This window comes from Chenopodium album, chromosome 3, assembly GCF_948465745.1.
Source record: "Chenopodium album chromosome 3, dcCheAlbu1.1, whole genome shotgun sequence".
In the NCBI taxonomy this organism is placed as follows: Eukaryota; Viridiplantae; Streptophyta; class Magnoliopsida; order Caryophyllales; family Amaranthaceae; genus Chenopodium; species Chenopodium album.
Genome location: NC_137836.1, coordinates 81,604,907 through 81,624,752, shown reverse-complemented (window position 1 = coordinate 81,624,752; position 19,846 = coordinate 81,604,907). Strand labels below are relative to the sequence as shown.

The 19,846-nt window shown below is 35.5% G+C and overlaps 3 protein-coding genes and 1 long non-coding RNA gene across 4 annotated transcripts; 3 read left to right on the top strand and 1 right to left on the bottom strand.

Annotated features, from left to right (window-relative positions):
- Nucleotides 1-2,848, top strand: LOC145624481 (CBL-interacting protein kinase 2-like). The gene is made up of 2 exons (XM_081677526.1): nucleotides 1-377; nucleotides 761-2,848. The coding sequence occupies exon 2, from the start codon at nucleotides 1,189-1,191 to the stop codon at nucleotides 2,560-2,562; it is 1,374 nt and encodes a 457-aa protein (XP_081533652.1). The 5' UTR covers nucleotides 1-377; nucleotides 761-1,188; the 3' UTR covers nucleotides 2,563-2,848.
- Nucleotides 2,849-4,466: 1,618 nt separating this feature from the next.
- On the top strand, nucleotides 4,467-5,357 carry LOC145619604 (uncharacterized). The gene is made up of 2 exons (XR_014108170.1): nucleotides 4,467-4,874; nucleotides 4,994-5,357. It is a non-coding gene; the product is annotated as an uncharacterized LOC145619604 (long non-coding RNA).
- Nucleotides 5,358-10,034: 4,677 nt separating this feature from the next.
- LOC145619596 (uncharacterized) lies at nucleotides 10,035-12,762 on the top strand. The gene is made up of 4 exons (XM_081674311.1): nucleotides 10,035-10,378; nucleotides 10,471-10,609; nucleotides 11,083-11,216; nucleotides 11,359-12,762. Exons 1-4 carry the CDS (start codon nucleotides 10,185-10,187, stop codon nucleotides 12,377-12,379), a joined length of 1,488 nt encoding a protein of 495 aa, XP_081530437.1. The 5' UTR covers nucleotides 10,035-10,184; the 3' UTR covers nucleotides 12,380-12,762.
- A 1,766-nt stretch (nucleotides 12,763-14,528) lies between these two features.
- LOC145624480 (CBL-interacting serine/threonine-protein kinase 11-like) lies at nucleotides 14,529-16,842 on the bottom strand. The gene has a single exon (XM_081677525.1). The coding sequence runs from the start codon at nucleotides 16,541-16,543 to the stop codon at nucleotides 15,095-15,097; it is 1,449 nt and encodes a 482-aa protein (XP_081533651.1). The 5' UTR covers nucleotides 16,544-16,842; the 3' UTR covers nucleotides 14,529-15,094.
- Nucleotides 16,843-19,846: the final 3,004 nt, after the last annotated feature.

Below are 19,846 nucleotides of genomic sequence, written 5' to 3'. Positions count from 1 at the left end.
AAGAATAAAAAGACAAAACCAAACAAAACCCAAAATATTAAAAAAAACAAACCAAAACCAGTAAAATCTCCATACGTTTCTTTATTTGGGGAAAAATCTACTTACGTTTCATTTCATTATTTATGCAACACATAGAAAAAGAAATTTTTTTAAAAAAAATTTAGGGGAAAAATTGAAATTTAAATACAACAAAGAAGAAGAAGCCGGAGTCCCTGACCCAGCCAAACTATCGTAAGCGCGACGATTATTTTGCCATCTTTTGCAACCAACTTGTCTTTCAGATCTGTCATCAAATTCCCCCGTTTTCTTTAATCTTCTCAATTTTCTCTTCTACCTCCAATTTTGCATCGCAGCTACAACCCCACTTCGAATTCTTGGTAAATTTACACTAACTTTGTTTTTCCCTATTAATTTTTTGTATTTTCTGTAATTTTGAATTCAATTTCTGTTTAGGTTAATATATGTGTGTATGCTTATGAATATATGATGTTTGTGATTTTTTTTGAGAATTTAAATTTGGGTTAATGGTGAATTTTGATGGTATTTTGTTTTGGTGTATGAGTTTTGTGGAGGATTGTGTCATTTTTGTTTAATTTTTATGTTTTAAAGTAGCATTGCTATTAATTATCCAGTATTTCTGTTTTAATTTAAGGAAAATTAGGAATCTAGACGTTTTAAACTTTCTGAATTGCAGAATTTTAAAATTTTTGATTTTTGTTACTTGTGATTTTAGTTGTCATCAATTTGCCTCTTCTTGCAGCTTAACCTGATTATCAACGAGTAATTCCGGAAAATTTTTGGTGTTGGGATTGTTTTAAGCATTCTCCTGATTGTGTCTTGTATAGAGACATTTTTCAGGGAATGCTAAATGATGTGGTTGTCTGTTGGGGGACTATATATATTAGCTGATGAGGCTAGGAACTTGTCTGTCCTAGCATTGTTGGCGGTTGATGATATTGGATACTCGCGTCGCTGCTTTGTGAGTCTTGGTGGTGACTTTAAGCTTCAAGGGATTGATTGCAATAGTACGCCGTCTACATTTAGGCGTTATATTTATGGGGATGGTTGATTTTCGATCATTGTTCTAGTTCTCCTGCTTTGTACATAGTAGTATACAATATACAGTCAGTGTTTGCAGGAGATTCGTATCTTGAAATTGCCTCTAGGATTTTTTCCGTTGTGTATGTCATGGAGCCAAGAGCGTCTGTGTTGATGGATAAGTACGAAATGGGGAGATTACTAGGACAAGGTACCTTTGCTAAGGTTTATTACGGAAGGAGTATCCAAAATGGCCAGAGTGTGGCCATCAAAATGATTGACAAAGAAAAAGTTTTAAGAGTAGGGCTCATGGATCAAATTAAGAGAGAAATTTCTGTTATGGGAATGGTTAGGCACCCAAATGTTGTGTATCTGTATGAAGTCATGGCGACCAAGACTAAAATTTACTTTGTGATGGAACATGCTAAAGGCGGTGAACTCTTTGACAAGCTGGCCAAAGGGAGGCTAAAGGAGGATGTTGCTCAATTGTATTTCAGACAGTTAATTAGTGCAGTTGACTTTTGCCATAGCCGGGGAGTTTATCATCGCGATCTGAAACCTGAAAACTTGCTGCTAGATGAAAATGAGAATTTGAAGGTTTCAGATTTCGGGTTGAGTGCTCTAGCTGAAACTAAACGACAAGATGGTTTACTCCATACCACTTGTGGGACCCCTGCATATGTTGCTCCTGAAATCATCAGTAGGAAAGGCTATGATGGGGCCAAAGCTGATATATGGTCTTGTGGGGTGATTTTATATGTTCTCTTGGCTGGTTTTCTTCCATTCCATGATTCAAACTTGATGGAGATGTACAGAAAGATTGGTAAAGCAGAATATAAATGCCCTAGTTGGTTTCCAAAGGATGCACGCCGACTATTAGGAAAGATCTTGGACCCTAACCCTGACACTAGAGTCACAATTGCTAAGATAAAGGAGAGTTCTTGGTATAAAAAAGACTTGTCTCCAAAACCTATCCAATCTGATACAGATAGCATAACAGTTAATGATGTGGTTAGCAACGGAGATCCAGGCCCTTCCAGAAGTAGCAATGCCAATGAAGAATCCAGGGAAGAGGGGATCAAACCTGCAGAGTTAAATGCATTTGATATCATATCCCTTTCGTGTGGCTTTGATTTATCTGGCTTATTCGAAGACTGTAGTCATAAGAAGGAAGCAAGATTTACGTCCAGGGAAGCTGCTTCTACCATAATCTCTAAGCTTATGGAAACTGCTAAAAACTTAAGGTTAAAAGTAAGGAGGATGGACAAAGGATTACTAAACTTCGAGGGCACAAGCGAAGGAAGGAAAGGTGTTCTGTCAATTGATGCAGAAATATTTGAGGTCACCCCTGCACTCTACTTGGTGGAGATGAGAAAAGCTAATGGAGATACTTTCGAGTATCAAAAGGTGATAAAGGAAGATATAAGGCCTTCTTTAAAAGATATTGTTTGGGCCTGGCAAGGGGAACAGCAGCAGCAGCCACTGCAATTGCAGCAACCATTGCAAAATCAGGAGCAGTCTTAGCAGTAGCAGTGATGGTAGAAACTCTTGAAACTTCTCTTTAGCCGTCTTTGTCCCATACTTTGATCATGTTTTTGATGATCGGAGAGTATGTCAACATTAACATGCGATTCCTTTCCCTCCCGAATTATATGCCTTTTACTGCATTACTGACTATTCTCGACTTTGCAACAAGGTCAGAGCTTATTTATGAGGCAGTATTTGGATATAAGATGTATGTGTATGCTTGATATATCATAGTTTGTATTTACTTTTCTAATTCAGATACAGTAAAATTAAGTTTACCTTACCATGCCTGATTTGTTACTTAGTTTAAAAATACTCTGCTCTTAAAACTCTTCCGTGAACAACATTTATCCTCCATTCCTTCTGGTTTCGTAATACTAAGTACAGTGAGGAACTAGGGAGATGGAGGGATGGTTTCCCCCCCCCCCTCCCCCTAGTGGTGGAGGTTCGAATCCCCCTCCCCCCCTCCCCCATTCATGTGAAAGGGTGGGGCTCCTTGTTACCGGTGAAAAAAAAAAAAAAACTACGTATAGTGTGGGCTGTGGCTTTACATTATTAATGTTCTTTCTAAAGATGGGCATGGGCCGTGCCGGCACGCGGGCGGCACGGGCCCGACACGATTCCGGCGCGGCCTGGCACGGCACGATCGTCGGCACGGCACGGCACGGCGGCCCACCTGTGGGCCGTGCCGTGAACAAAAATCTGGGAATCGGCACGAGCACGGCACGAGGCACGGTGGCCGGCCCGTGGGTCGGCACGCCGGCACGACACGTGGCATGACAGTGGTAATTTAATTTTTATTATATGTATTGTTGTTTTTTGCTAAATTAATAAAATTATTTATATAAACTTAAACATAATTAGATAAATAATTTTTATAACCTTAATTAAAATATAGTTTGTTCAAAACAAAGTATATTAACATTAACATAAACATAAATTAATAACATTATTTATATAAAATTAAGTTGTACTAAAAAATATTTATATATCGATTTTTTTTTTTACGTTCATTTTTTTTTTTTTTTTTAAAAAAAGTGGCACTGTTTGGCCGCTGTGCCGTGCCGTGGGCTGGGGTGTGCCAAATTTAGGCACGGCACGCCCACCACCGCGGCACGGCCAGGCACGGCCCGCGGCCGCACGGCACGACCCGTTGCCCATATTTAGTTCTTTCACACACCAAGAGCATGACCAAATTAAAGCAATGAGAATTACAGTATAGTTACGATGGTAACAAACTAACAACTATTTGAATTGTGCAACAATGCTGGGTTGATCCGTTCTCAAGACCACAGGAATTAGTTCACTGAAAAAATCTGACATTCTTTTCTAACTAAGGTTAAACAAAACTTAGCATAAACTTAAATTAAGTGCCACAAAATTGATTTGAATATCCAATCCAATGATGCAAATGCTAGTACCCTAGTATGTTTGGTTTATGATCTTTTAGATTTAATAGTCTAACTTACGTTACAATATTACTACGAGTATGAATGATCTAAAATTTTTACAAACATTGTCGATTTATAATTTAAAATTTCAATCACAGACATACAATCAACCACAATCAGAATTGCTAGTGTTAATTTTTCCTACCAATACTTCGTAAAATCTAATTCCATTAATCTCAATCCCCAGTTTGTATTTTGTGTTGAACATTGTCAATTTATAATTCAAAATTTCAATCTCAGACATATTGTTGATAAATAAAAAGCGCTCTTAAGGTAAGTTGAGATTTAAAGAGTCCAATCAATCAACCACATTTAGAATTGCCGGTATTAATTTTTTCTACCAATACTTCGTAAAATCTAATTCCATTAATCTCGAATCCCTAATTGTATTTTGTGTCGAACAAGAATAAGTAATATTCGGTACGACGGTACCATAAGTTTTTACGGATAATGCAATCCGTCCTTATTTTCTTACGACCTTCGTAACAAATCACCCGCCCGCAACCGACGCCCAATGGGACATAATTAGTTACCACTGGAAAATTTCGAAAAGAGACAGGTTGAGAGCGAGCGTTGAACAACCTCTTCACTCAAAAAGCTTGAAACCTACTCTTTTTCCCCCTTTTCGCTAATTTCAATCAATCCCTAATTTCTCTCTCTTCAATTACTTTTGGTTGGTGAATTTGCCAAAAATTTGCAGAAATTCAAATGTGTCCACTTCGAATTATTTTGATTTTTCTTTCTGCTGCTCTTGCCGGATTTTTCGTCCTCAAGAATCTCAATTCTTCCGATGATCTCGACCTCAATCTTCTTCCCGATTCTCCAAAACCTAAAAATTCTTCTCCGATTTCATACAAGGTATCTTTAATTTCGCATTTGTCTTCTCTTTATTTGATTTCACTGTTTTAGGGTTTGAAATTTGTTGGAATTGATGTGATTAGTACTAATTTTGGAAATTGATTTCGTTTGAATTGAAGGATAAGGTAATGGCGGGGATTAGTTCGAGTTTTTGGATAATTGTGGATATGGCGAGCGGTCGGTATCTCTGGAAGTATTTCTCTGCTGCTTCAGCTAAGAGCTCGCCCTAATTCTTCTTAGATACAATATACGAAGTAGCATGGTAGATATTATTCTTGTTGTCGTTGTTGCTGCTGTTGTTGATGATGATGATGATGTTGTTTCTGTTAATTTGAAGAAGATGCATTATTGGTAACCGTAACTAAGGCCAAGAATCATGATAATGATTGTTGGCTTTCACTTCAATTGATGTATTGTTGTAATATTCTATGAATAATATGTACATACACATGTTTGTTAATGATATGGTATTTTTGATTTTTCTCTTGTGCTTAATTTCTTCTCCTGCATCTTCAATTTGTATCATGCTATGATGTTTCTGTGTTTGTCTCTTTGTTTATTTAGATTTGGAACCGTAGGTTTTTTAGTTTGAGGGATTTGTCTGTCGGGTGATCTAGGTACTCTACAAATGCGGCTTCTCTAAAGCTCATATGAAATTTGTACTGTAGTGACACAGTTGTTATGGAAATAATATGCAGTGTCACAGTGTGCGGTTGCTGAGGTCTGATTCCTTTATCATTAGTGTTGCTGCTGGAGAAAGAGTCTGGTTAATTGTAGTTTTGAAGTAGTAATAGTTTTTTAGAAGATCATAAAACAGGCATTGTGCTGGGCAGCAGGCCACCAGCTATGAAGAGTGTATCAGTGAATCTATTTCATAGCTTTAGGACTTGACTAGGCCAAACCTTTTCTTTCTCATTGGCCTTGACCTACTTACTTCTTATTTGTAATTCCGCAAAATTGAACTCTTGGATTGAGCTTTCACTCCTGTCATTCCCCATGGAGAAGTTGCTTTCTCGACTGTATAACATAGTACCGTACAATAGCATTGGAGTAGTGGAGTCAGCGGATTTGAGCGCATCTAGCTAGAACCCGAGCATACAAACTTGACACTCCTTCTCACAAAGTTACTCATGAATCCATATTATTGCTCCTACTCTGGACTTAGTGATAAAAATGCTGGGAGTGTCTGCCAGCTTGTTACTGAAGGATGTTCTGTATCCCAAGATTTGAGCACCATGAGATGATTTCATCCAACAAAGTTAAGTTTATTATCCACTTGGCTGTCAAAATTGATAAGTAAGCTTATTGGACCTATATAGCCCTTGTAACTGTTGTTATGCCCTTGTTCCCTTTTACTTCATATATGATTTGAATCTGGGTATAGAAGAGTGTATTGACCGCATTTAAGAACGTTGATCAACTTGTAAAGGTAAAAGAAAGAATTGTATTAGAATGAGGCTAAGTACATTGTGCAGGGAGTAGCCAGATTACCCACAAGTCCACAAGTCCACAACTCTTACTCAAGTCTCCATCATGACTATCTATTTCAGGTTCCTTATTAATTGCTCACATAGTCACATCATATTAATGTACCTTGTGTCAAGTGGTTCGTCTATCTGTGGTGATACTGTTAGCTTTATCCTTGTGGATAACACTTTTAAGGAACTAGATATTTACTAATGTAGGTTCCACCAGTGGTGGGGAGTTGGGGGCTTATCTATTGCCTGTATGTGCAATTGAGCCTTGATTCCCTCTGCATGTGTGGAGTGGCTCCTTTCTTCTAAGAAAGTTGTCTATTTGACAAGCAGCAACTCTTTGCCATTCCGTAGCCAATGATGAATGATCTATTCATTTCAGAAGTGCATTTGTATTATAAATAGAGGCCTGTTATTACTTGTAATTTGTAAATCTATGCCTTGCTTCCTCTAATAAGGAATATAGAGCTCTGTTTTTTCTCATATTCTCACTGAATACACTAATAGTCCACCTTAAGTCACTTACCCCTTGGGTGCTAACTTGCTAAGTAGAAATTCAGTGCTGTAGAGCTGTACAAATCCCATCTAGAGATACACCCTACCTCCAGGAATGTGTCTTCTTCCATTTTGGGGATTTTTAATAAACATCTGTTCATGTTCAGGTCATGTTCCATTTTAGGGTAGCTGGGAGTTGTTACAATGACTCTATGAGGAACTGATAATCATCATTTTCTATCACCATTACTTAAGATTTGAACTCATAGCCTTCTACGAGCTCTATCATTTTAATTGGATTAACGTTTCTGGATTTTTGTCTATGTCATCACTAACTTGTAACTCAGCTAAGCTTGGGCAAGATTGAATTGCACTTTGTGGCCAAACAGACTTATAGACAGCAAATAAAGTAGATTATGTACCCTTGTATTTTGTTTACTGATGACTGATGACTGATGAGTGTATTTTCATGTTTGGAAATGTTTCTCTGTTTCTAGGACTTTCTCTGGTGTGTTGTCATTAGAATCTGCAAATGTTTTAATCTGATTCTAGGACTTTTTCTTGCGTGTTACCATTAGAATTTGGGCATGTATCCATCTGATTCTAGGACTTTCTCTGCTTTAAAAGTGGATATAAGTTGCTTTTGTCCTCTTGCATCCTGACTCCTTGTTGAGTCTCTGAAAAGAGATGAAAATTATGCTCTTAGCTCTTTGGGGGCTTTCCTTGCTCCTTCCTTGCGCTCGTAGGTCTAGAGCACAATCCTCAACTATCTGATGAAAATAGGTTAATTATTTTTTTCGTAAAAATCTCCATTAGTTAGGTTAATTTGACCATCCAAGTAGTTTATGTAAGTCGGCCACCCAGTATTTTCTGATATTTTTAATTGGAACCGTTGGATCGGGTTAGCTGGTGATAAGCAGGAACCAAGAAACTTTATGTGCGTGCAAGGGAACTGTAGCCAGCCACTGCTTTTTAATTTTTGAGTTATGAGTACTCCAAATTAGGCTAAAATGTTGTTTTCAATGAATATTGAAATTTGACTGATGGAATTACTGGTACTCTTTCAAATTCAATAATAGCTGCCACTGTATACATCACCTTGCTTATTAAATTCTTGGAGGCATCATGATCGCTTACTTCTATTCCCTATGAACACTTCCTTTTGCTGAGATTGTATAGCTGAATTAAATTTCTTGTGATGTAACCCACCTAACTAGTGGGTAATCACCTTATTTTCGCTGTCATGTTTTTCTTGTACATGTTAATGTTTGACGTTTCCCATTCCAAAGGCAAAGATACGCAATTTGTGTTTTTGTATGGAGTATATGCAATTTACTTAATGTTTCCTCCATCATAATGCGTATTTTGCAACAATTAAATCCAGCAACTGTCATGAGTGTCATCCTGTGCATGGAATCATGGATGATGATTTTATGGGTTCCCCCCTTTTTTACTGGTTGGGATTTTTTTTTACTGTAATTTTTTTTATTTATTTTGAACAAAAATTTTCTCCTATCTGACATGAAAAATCTGAAGTTTACCTATGAACTTTGAGTTCTTTATGGGGTAGCAAATGGAATAGTCTAACTTCTTCTATCAATTGAGGTACCGTGGTAATATTGCTGCCATTAATGCAAGGAACCCAAACCCAGAATTACTTTTAAAATATAGGCTGGTCTGTGAAACTTCTTTATATGGCATTATTTTTATAGACATGTGAAGGTTTTTTTTTTATTATTATTCTTTAATAAAATATTTATTATTATTATGAAATCCTATGTGAAGTTAATTTTACTACCTTAGTTTGGGAAAGTCTGTAGTTAAGCTACTATCAGTTCACGCCGCTGCCAGTGCACTGTTGAATATATTATGTGCTGAAGACATGGTGCTAGAGATGAGTCTTGCTGTTCCACAGGGCTCACTCTTTTCATAGTTCATTTGATTTGAAGTGCTGAGCTTTAGCTGTCCTAAGCTGTGATGAACTGGTGCTTATTTGGTTGCATTTGCGTTCTTAACTTGTTTGTTCAAGGAACTGATTTTACCCATAGATTCACATCAGATAGGTATAAAATGTTGTTTGAACTGTTTAATGGAAAATGTATACTTGAGAATCCTTTTGCAGGTTGATTGCTTATGACCTTATTACATGTATTTGGTGCTTGAAATGGGCATTGAAGATAGTCAAAGAGCAGAGAAACATTAATTGATGAATATTAGCAAAAGCCATGCGCATGGAAATTGAAGTTTGCTTAATTGCTTCAAATCAATTGTTAGAATATTTATGACTGAAATTGAAGTTTGCTTCAAATCAATTGTTAGTATATGAATGTCTTATCTCCAAATCTCGATATTTTGGATGTGAAAGAAGAAATTCAAAACAGAAATATTGTGTAGTTTACAAGCTATTACAAATTGCAAATGAATAAGAAGTATTTCAAAATTGCACATCTCAATTTCCTAGTCTCTTATCTATTTTGAGTTTTTGACTACTTCTAGTACAGTATTTATTATTTATACTGTACTCTGTACATTTTTAGTGATAATTAACAAAATAGTAAATCACATTTCATACTTTGTATTATAGAGTGAAGTTTTATATTAATTGGGGAAAAATTACAGTGAGTCCAAAATTGGTTACGAGTCCAAAATTACAGTGTAGAACATAACAATATTTAATTCACTACTCATGTATCCAAATTCACCCTAAACCTTCAAAATAAGGGTGCTTATTATTGAAATTAAAGTGACAAATTTATGTGCTAGTGTGGTAGTATAGGTTCAATTAAACAAAATAATCCAGATAATCTACAAACTAGTTAAAACAATAAAAATGGTTATAAACTTATAATAAGTGCAACATACCTAAAAATATGAATGAAACAGACTTGCTTAAACAGAGAAACATCATCATCATACTTCGTATATGTTTATGCTATTCAACTCTATAGATTGAAGCTCTTTTAATCTATAGATTGAAGATTTCCCTAATATTTTGAATTGAAATTGTTTGATTATTTTTTTTAGGAATTTTTTTTATTAATTAACATAAAACTAATGAAGTATCCTTCAAAAAAAAAAGTTTTTAAAAAAATAATACTACGTATATACTTGACCCGTGTAACCCAATTGCCTCACCCCCGTCGTGGGTAATGGGTATGTGTCACGAGCCCATTACCCTTGAAAGTTGAAATGGCCAAATAGTGAAATACATTATCTAATTATTTATGCTAATTATTTTTAAAAAACCAGTATTTTTCTGGAAAAAATAGTCCCAACGGTCAAAAAACTCCAAAGTAAAAAAAAAATTGCACATCTGAGAGAAAGAGAAGAGAGATCAGAGATGAGGCGGAGAAGAACAGGGAAAAAAGTAACACAGGAACAGGCAATTAAATGGCGTCGTGCGCAGAAAAAATCCCAGCCACCAATAATGAGCAAGGAGAAGTGTGAAGATGCTCAAAATGGATCTTCTAAGTTTTTTGGATGCTATCTCTTAACTTCTCTCTCTCCTCGTTTCAAGGGTCATTCTTATATTGGGTATTCTTTTTGTAGCTTTTGATCTTCGATTTCAATAATCTTGTATATTTATTCGATTGGAAAAAAATTTGATTTTTATTTTTAATTAATAGGTTTACAGTGAACCCAAAACGACGAATTAGGCAACATAATGGGGAAATTACTAGCGGAGCTTTCAGAACGAAGAAGAAACGACCTTGGGAAATGGTTCTTTGTATTCATGGTTTTCCAACTAATGTTGCTGCTCTTCAGGTTTTCCCCTTTTTTAATTTATTGATCATCAATGTTGAAGGTGGAATCTTTGTTACTATGTGTAAATCATTTTTATAACATAAAGGACAATTCTTGATTTGAATTGGGATATGATTTGTTTGATTTATTACAAGAAAGCATTTTGATTTTGATCTTTCATTGAACTGGGGGTATAATTGATGATTATCTTTGATCGAATTGGGGAATTTGATTTGTGTGGTCCATTGCAAGATTACATTTTGATTATTTGAATTGGGGATACAATTAGTCTGATTTATTGCAAGATTGCAATTTGATTATGATTTTATACAATTATGATTGTTTTTTCTTTTCTTCTGCCATATTTGGAGATATTTGCATTTTCAGCACATTTTCTTGATTTAATTCACAAGATTTTATGATCAAATCTCTAGTCTTGTTGCTAAATTTTTTGAAATTTATAGTTGTAGATTGAGTGTTGAATGGTTTTGCAGTTTGAATGGGCATGGCAGCATCCTAAAGAGTCATTAGCAGTACGAGAAGCGGCTGCGGGATTTAAAACCCTTGGAGGACTTGCCAACAAAATCAAACTTGCACTCACTATGCTTACTCTCCACTCTTGGCAAAGGTATAACATAAGCATATCTCTTCTCTTAGGTTTTTTGATTTTGTGCAATGAATCCAATGATCTATCTGACTTGTTTTTTGATTAAGTATCATTGTGCTGAGACTGAAGTGTTTGTATAATTCTTCTTATGCTGTATGTTCAGTCTGAACCTCACAGTTAGTTTCTTCTCTACAACATACATGAAGCATGCTGCTGGGTGTCCAAGCTTGCCTCACCAAATGAAACTTCATTTTTGTTCCATGGATGAGCTTCCTTGCTATGGGGACAGTGACCAAACGTACGGTTGTGATGATGATGATAATGACTTTGACTCAAATGATGGTGAAGTTTCGCCCAGCTGTTCTGATGACAGAATAGAATCTTCAGCTGATGTTTCAATGGAGATGATACCTTCTTCAATTCATGCTCAAAGCTGTACCTCACAAAATTCAAGTGATTCTATCTTAGCTAGGGAAAGCATAGGCATTGTTGATTCATTGGAGAGTGAGTCATCATTGATGAGTGCGCCGGAGGAACAGCCATTGCATCAATTACCTGTTGATGTTAGTGCTACTCTGAACACTTCGAATGACCAGTTACAACCTTGGGAAGAGACATGGATTGATGATGATAGAACTTCTTTCCCTGAGGAGCACATAGAACCATTTGGGGGTGTATACACTTCTGAGAATGAGTTGTTTTCCATTCTAGAGGAAAATCAATCTTCTTGTGACTTGCCTGCTGATGCTCCTTTCCCCACTGGGAACGATTTTGACGAGTGCTCAAGACATGGAAAAGAGTTTTGGCCCAAGGAGTTGAGAGGTTCTTCCCCTGTAATAGAGGAGCATATATGGTCATTTGAGCAAGCCGGTCCTTCAAATTCAGACCCTCCTTCAATGGTAGATTTTGTTGCAGTTACGGAAGATGTTACCAAGAAAGACGAAATAACATGTATAGTAATTGATGATATCACTGAGCAGCAATGCCAAACAATGAGAGTTCAGTCTCCTAATAGAATTGCTAATACTGTTCGGCCATTTTCTAATGAGGGGATTGAGGTTATAGAACTCTGTACGCCTTCACCTGACATTAGAATCACTAGAGGCAGCAAGAAGAGAAGAGCAGTCAGTGAATTTCCTTCATTCATTGATTTGACTGGATCACCTTCTTTCATCCAACTGTAGAATATTGGAATGCTGTTACTGGATACATTTTAATTTACTGGTGGGAATTCCTCATTGTCAAAGTCGTCATTGCTTGTTCTACATCAACATACAGCCTTAGTGACCTATAAGAGTTGAAAGTCGTGTCCTCAGGTAATTGAAGACTTCCTTGATCTTCCTTTACATCATGATATACAGAAATATATTCCTCAACCATCTCATCAATAATGGTATCATTATACATTATCTCCTCTATATGATGTGTTCCATTTTAAGTGGCTTCGTCCTAGCTTGTAATGGTGTTGGATTAATTATTGTATCAAAGAATAATCGTGTTTATTAATGCAAAAAAAAAAATCAATAATGAGATTTTTTAATTATTATTACAATCAGTCTTTTTTTTTTTTTTTAATAGTGGAATTTTTTGTTTTGTTTTGTTATATCATTGTGTTTGTACTATTACAAACACTAATTACAACCATTTAGGTAATTCCTCAAGACATTAACTTGAAATTGCTGTCAAAAACTATTTACACCAATTTAGATCAATAATATACAGAGTTGTGTTGTGCTTGTCAATGTGGTAGTTTTAGAAGCTTAAGGGTACGGTGCTTGTGGTAAAGATATATGTACGAAGTAAAGAGGACTGAGGTACAAATATAAGAAGCTTAGGAGGGGCCTATGGAAAGGGCTGTTGATCTGTTGTACAAGTAACTACTATTTCCTGGGGCTGGGTCTGTGGTTGGCTTTAAATGACAGATTATATCACAAAGGGTACGGTCCTCAGGTAGAAATTCATTCATCTTTGCGTGTGTGTATTAGTTAATGATGTTGATATCGTTGAAAGGATAGCACTCCAGATGATTTCTCTGGAGTGACGTGAACGATTTGGGACGTACACCATGACTATAGAGATACCGAAGCATATACTAGGTTACAGCAGTATGAAATATTAGCAGAGGATTTACATTCCATATCAGCTTGAAAACTTATTTCTGTTTAGCTGTTAGGGTCAGAATACATTAATACATCTTTTTTTATGCAAGTGAGTTTGCAGCAGCATCGTGAGTCAGTGAGTGAATCCAGAAATCACCCCCAGAAATAGATATTCCAAAGGAAGACAGAAAATTTACTTAGTTTATCAGGCTTCAGACCCAAGCAGTCGATTAAACTGGTCTAATCTCTATACACCGCAACACTTGCATGACCTTTTAACTAAACTGACTGAACTCCCTCAGTACAGCAGACTCAAACCCTTTAGCTTCATACTTGTTAAAATTCCTGTCTCAACACAGCAGAGTTCAACCCTTATGTCGGCTTAGGTAACTCGAAACACCATTATTAAACATCAGTTGGTATACTACATGATGCAATGTTAGATGTAACAATATTGCATGATTTTGTTGCCTGTATCATTTGCAGGCTATTGAAGTACCCAAGTTAAGCATGTTCTAACTTTCCATTTTTTGCTGCATCATCAATCATCATCATCATTATTTTATAATGATTAGCTTTAAAATCATGGAGTTGATTGATTGTAAGGCCTGAACAATTGGGAATGATTTGACATCTATCCATGTAAATAAACAAATCTTGTCCTGATAAAACTTTGGAGATCAAGGTTGGCGTCACGAAATTTCCACAAAATATCTTCTATTGAGTTAGACCACCCAACACCCACACTATCATGAGCAACTGACCCTCTTATATTCTTCCAAGTGCTTGCCATGATATGTACAGCTGCGGCCCACCCCACCACTCATTTCCGATTCCTCCCACTAAAAAACAGCCTAGTAATCGACTAATTTGTCCGTTTAGGAGGACATAAAAGTAAATTCGTATGTTTTTAAATACACCCAATAGCATATACCTTAACAAGTATCTTATATGCACCATATTGTTGTCTTTAACAAATGTGCACGGATTTTTTTTTTTTTTTTTTTTTCTGTTGTTTAGAGAGCCACAAGGACGGGGTGAGAATCGATCCCAGGATCTCTTGGAAGCTCTAACCACTTGAGTTATTCCTCACTCTCAATGTGCACAGATTTATAAATTCACTTACGGTGTGTGTGGCTTATTATGTGCCCTTTGATAAGTCAGGTTGATTACAGCAATCTCAGAGTACTTGCACCAATTAGTTAGAGAAAACAGAAATATGAACACATATGACTTACCCAACTGACATTTCATTAAAATTTCATAAACTATACAATGGATTGATTAGTATTATGTACTATACAATTTACAAATGAACTGAATCCCTTTTTTTCTTTTTTTTTTTTTTTTTTTTTTTTTTTGTTTTTGTCAATGAAAAACAGTACCTCAACATGCTTACTCTTCCGGGCAATCAGGAAAAATCCCGGGTATGACTACCTCCTCTCTGAATACATGGATTATTATTACAGCATATAGTAGATTACACTACTAATGAAATTTGTTTCAGACATAAACAATCGAACCAGTCGATGATTATGCTAAAACTCACAAACTATAATACAAACAGAGAAAAAACATCAGCAAAAGAACCTCAAACAATCCATCTATATGACAGATTTTCAGACACTCCACAAAATGCACAAACGGATTCAATAGCATACCGGCTTTCCTTCCCTTAGAACCCCTAAGCCCACCCAGCTTGCAGCTGCCGCGAAAACTAAACCTGATTATATAATGTTAATTTCCCAAAAGCAAGCAAAATGTATTAGTAGCAATATAGTATCATTATTAGAATGTCATTCACTCATCAGTAGACACAACAGCAGGAGTAGCTTCAACTTCATCATTCGTCGTATCAACTTCTTCAGCAGGTTGTGATTTAGGGTCATATATTAACCCTGAAAGTTTAGGCATCAACTTCTTCTTCCAAATTTTATTGTAGGATGCAGATTCTCCCCCTTTTATTTTCACTTCAACAACTACCAGCTCTTCAGTCAGCTGGTTAATCTCCACCCTAGCTATAAAATCGCCTTTCGGACCTTCCAAGTCCACCACACAATCCTTCCTCCTGCGGCACTTGACATTCAGCTCACCCGCAGCTTCTTCAATTGTAGCAATGATCTTATCAACTGTCATATCCGATAAGAACTTCTCACCATCCACAAACGGATTGTAAGACTCGTTAAACAGCCCCGACAAATCAAGCCCTGATGAGAATGCGATCAAATCAAATGCATTCAATGGAATACTACTAGTACTAGTACTCGCACTCACACTAGCACTAGTACTAGTACTACTACTCGTACTCGCACCCGATTCCACCACCTGCTGATGATTCTGCTGTTGTTGTTCAGCAAAAAACTTCATGCTGTCATCCAAATCATCACTATAACAGTCATGATAAAACTGAAACTCAAACTCGGGACCTTTATCTTTAAACAAACCACCCTTCTTAAACCAAGGATCATGTATTATTTCATCAATAGTAATCCGAGTTTTCGGGTTGGTTTCAAGGAGACGACCCAACAAACGCTTAAGATCATTCGACATCCATTTCGGACACCGAAATTCCCCTTTATAAATCTTCTTATACATCGCCATTAAATTAGGATCATTGAACGGCAAATACCCAGCTGTAAGAACATACAATATTATCCCACATGACCACACATCAACCGTCGCACCATTATACCCTTTCTTCGACAAAATCTCCGGTGCTACATAAGCGGGTGTACCACACAACGTATGCAACAACCCATCTTCGGGTCGGATCTGATCTTTAACCGCACTTAACCCGAAATCCGTAACTTTAAGACTTCCATTTTCATCCACTAACAAATTCTCGGGTTTAAGATCTCGATGGTAAATCCCTCTAAAATGACAGTATCCAACAGCTGAGATTAGCTGTTGGAAATACTTTCTGCTGAGGTCTTCGCTAAAGCGGCCTTTCGCCACTTTAGCGAAGAGCTCCCCACCTTTAGCGAACTCTATCACAAAATAAATTTTAGACTTGCAGGCTAGAACCTCGTACAAACGTACGATGTTCGGGTGCCGAAGACGAGCCATGATCGTTATTTCCCTTTTAATGTTTGACATTAGATTCGTCCCTACAACCTTCTTCTTGTTAATGACTTTGATCGCCACGCTTTGGCCGGTTTGAATGTTCCTCCCGTAGTATACTTTGGCGAAGGCGCCACATCCTAGCAGCCTTCCCACCTCGTATTTTCCAAATAGCGCGCCTTTTTCCATTGATATATATATTTTTTTTTCACTGATTATATGTTGTATTGTTACTCGAACATAATATTTATTATGTTCGAGCTTGATCTCTGGTTTTTTTTTTTTTTTTGAAATTTAAAAAAAAAAAAAAAAAAAAAAAACCAGAGATGAAGGAAAAGAAAAAGAAAGAAGAGAAAATGATGATGTTTTAAAAGAGAGAAAAAGAAGACAAAGAAAATGGTTTTGAAATTTCGAATGGTTCTTTTGAGCTGGCGGGTTGATAATTAGTTGGAGTTTGAGATTATAAGACTGTCTTATAATTTACGTGTCTTATTATTTCCTTGTATATATTTGCAACAATGGTGGAAATTAATAACAGCCTTTTTAATGCTGGCCTAGAACCTTCTAATTCATTTTTATAGAAATAAATATTATTAATTTATTGTAATTATTTACGTCAATAATTAAAGTATATTATTATTATTATTATTATTGCTTAAAGGGTCAAGATGTTAGGTTAATCTGAACCGTTGAAGTGGACAATGGGATAGTTGATTTGTATTTCTGACCATTGATTTCAAGGTTTGGTACAAGTTATTGGGACCAAGTAGACGGTGATTTTATTTTTAAATAATGAAAATGAATAGCTGTAGAACCATTACGGGTCCTCCACGTGTTCGTCTAGCTCATATGTAAGTGGGGACAGATCATCAAGTAACACGGTTTAGTTTTTGTTTCGGTTTGATTTGTATGGCTTCATTAATGTTTCAAGGATACATTCCGTAAGGACGGCGAGTCAAAGAGATTTTATAAGGCAACGTGCTGATCGCGTTCACTCTCTCCGTCTTTTAAAGATTTACTGGGACACTTAAAATGGTTTACAAAAATTGATTCATTTTTATTCTATTACTATACATACTATATGTAGCATGATTTTTACACCACTTCTTATTTCTTTCTTGATCTCTTAAAATTGCTAAATTATCATATTAGGAAGATTTATAATACGGAAAAAAAAGTTGTATGAAAATAAAGTGAAAATTAAAAATGAATTAACTTCAAAAGATGAGGGAGTACGTATGTATATTCAAATTGAACTTGTCGTAGCTAAAAATCGAAACTAATATGTTAATTTAAACCATAATTGACTGATTATGTGATTTCTTTTAGTAGAATAAGGTTTATGAAAATGAAAGTGGTGCATGTATCAAGGTAAGACTTGTTTTAAACTTTGTTTTTGATGATGTATATGATAATTACCTAAGGTACACTTTATGTGATTGTGGTTTTCTGCATGACATGTAAAGGATAGATTTTGTGTATAATATTATGAAAGTGCTAATTAAAAAAACTTAGGAATACTACTAGGGAGTATATATTACATAAACTTATACATCTAACGTTTATTATCTTAGGACTAATCTAATATTTGAAACAATTTTTAATTATGGGAGTAACTTGCTAGTTTTAGGGCATGTGGATTAAAACTAATGAATACTAGAGTAATAAAAGTCAAATTACAGAAATAAAAATTAAATATATAGAAGGATAAGATACGGTCATACAGATGGTGCAATTGTAAGGGGATTACATTAAAAGTATTATGGATTTTTCTACGGACACTTGTTTGATTGCCTATCATTTGGCCTTTATGCAAGTGGGAATTGCATGACAAGCTTTATTATGGATGCAAAAGATTGAAAGAAGACCAAGGAACGCCACAAAAGGGACAAATGCAAGATGGGGGTACTACCGTAGTATGAGGTTGACGGCTAGTTAATTAAGACTTAAGCCATTGACGAGTAGTGTGCATGCACTGCAAAAATATGTACATTTAGATTTCTGAAAGCAGCCATATATCAATCTTGCCTTGGCTTAACTTTTGTTGTCACTTGGTTTGCTAAAAATCTAGTTGATTTCCAACGAGTTTAAATGTATGATTGAGTCCCATCCTACCTAACCTATTAGCTAGGTTTAAGACTTAAGTTGTGTTCTATATTAAATTCAGATTGGTTTTTTCCTTTACTCGAAATGGATCAAGTTGATACTAAGTTAAGACTAATTAGTTATCAATTTGTATTCTTTGATTTGAATTTACTCTAGTTCTATTCTTCTATACATAAAGGCTACTGGCCTAGTGTAATAGAGATGGTACACTAAACAATCCCCTCTCCAACCTCTTTCCTTAAAATATCACATCTGTTTTAGATTGCTTCAGTATACTACGGAGTAACTCATTTTCAAAACTAAATTTATTAAATGAATTAAATTAATGCAACAAAAGTGATTTTTTTTTCTTCATATTTAACTAATCTATATTAATTTTGCAATTCAAATACCTTCTTTTGTATAGAGTTTCACATATATCAGATAATTATAATCAAAATTTAATTCCTCAAAAAAAAAAAAAAATATTATAATCAAAATATAATGATACGAAGTACGGAGTATTTATTTAAGTGTCCATGTACGTACACTTGTTACGATTAAATTGTGGGAGTATAATTGGCACATTGTTATACCTACTTGTATATTTTAAGGGCAGGTGGTTTTAGGTTAGTATGACGTATGTATTGTAAGGATCTAATATGGTCGGCGCCGGTAACCTTAACCATGGTGGTCAAACTTTAATACAAGTATTTGTTAGTTGACCGGTTGCTTAACTTATAGATTAAAATTAGTCGGCTGTGTATGCCAGCTTTCTATATATACATTGTATATGTCATCACAAAACAGTTTATGTTTAGATTTAGATAAAATAAATAAAACAAAAACATGTTATATTTAATATAATCTCTTCCACCGTCGTTTCATTTCTACCCTAGTCCTAATTAATTATTTATTTGTTTCACTTAGAATTTTCTTTCATAGTATTATTAGTAATAATATAGAATATAGTTTGACAAATTCCAATAATAATAATAAGGGAGTATTAAGGTTGTGGCCACAACTTTAGCCAAGAATAAAGGAATGACTAGCATTAGGGATTCTCTCAGAAAAAGTCTAAAGATGCTTGATTGTGAAGAATAATCACATTATTCCTTTGATTCTCTTCAATTCATTGAATCTATTCATTAGCTTATACTTTGGAATTTTGGATGGCTGACTCATGACTTTGCTATAATGTAATTCAAATGAGCTCCATCACGGGTATAGGGTTCATCACGGGTATATTAGAAGGTCCAAGTTCATATAGATGGAGTCGGATGTTAGCGAGACTTGAACTTTGCTTTTAGATTCTACCCTTTAAGATTAAATCAACTAATTTAATTGACATCTACAAATACAAATTCAGATTGATATATTATATATGTTTGACTTGTAAATACGGCA

Excerpts from the sequence above, each read along its gene's own strand:
- LOC145624481 (XM_081677526.1), top strand. The coding sequence starts at position 1,189 with ATGGAGCCAAGAGCGTCTGTGTTGATGGATAAGTACGAAATGGGGAGA.
- LOC145619596 (XM_081674311.1), top strand. The coding sequence starts at position 10,185 with ATGAGGCGGAGAAGAACAGGGAAAAAAGTAACACAGGAACAGGCAATT. Across the intron at positions 10,379-10,470 it reads AAGGGTCATTCTTATATTGG|GTTTACAGTGAACCCAAAAC; the intron begins GTATTCTTTTTG and ends TTTAATTAATAG. Across the intron at positions 10,610-11,082 it reads CTAATGTTGCTGCTCTTCAG|TTTGAATGGGCATGGCAGCA; the intron begins GTTTTCCCCTTT and ends ATGGTTTTGCAG.
- LOC145624480 (XM_081677525.1), bottom strand. The coding sequence starts at position 16,543 with ATGGAAAAAGGCGCGCTATTTGGAAAATACGAGGTGGGAAGGCTGCTA.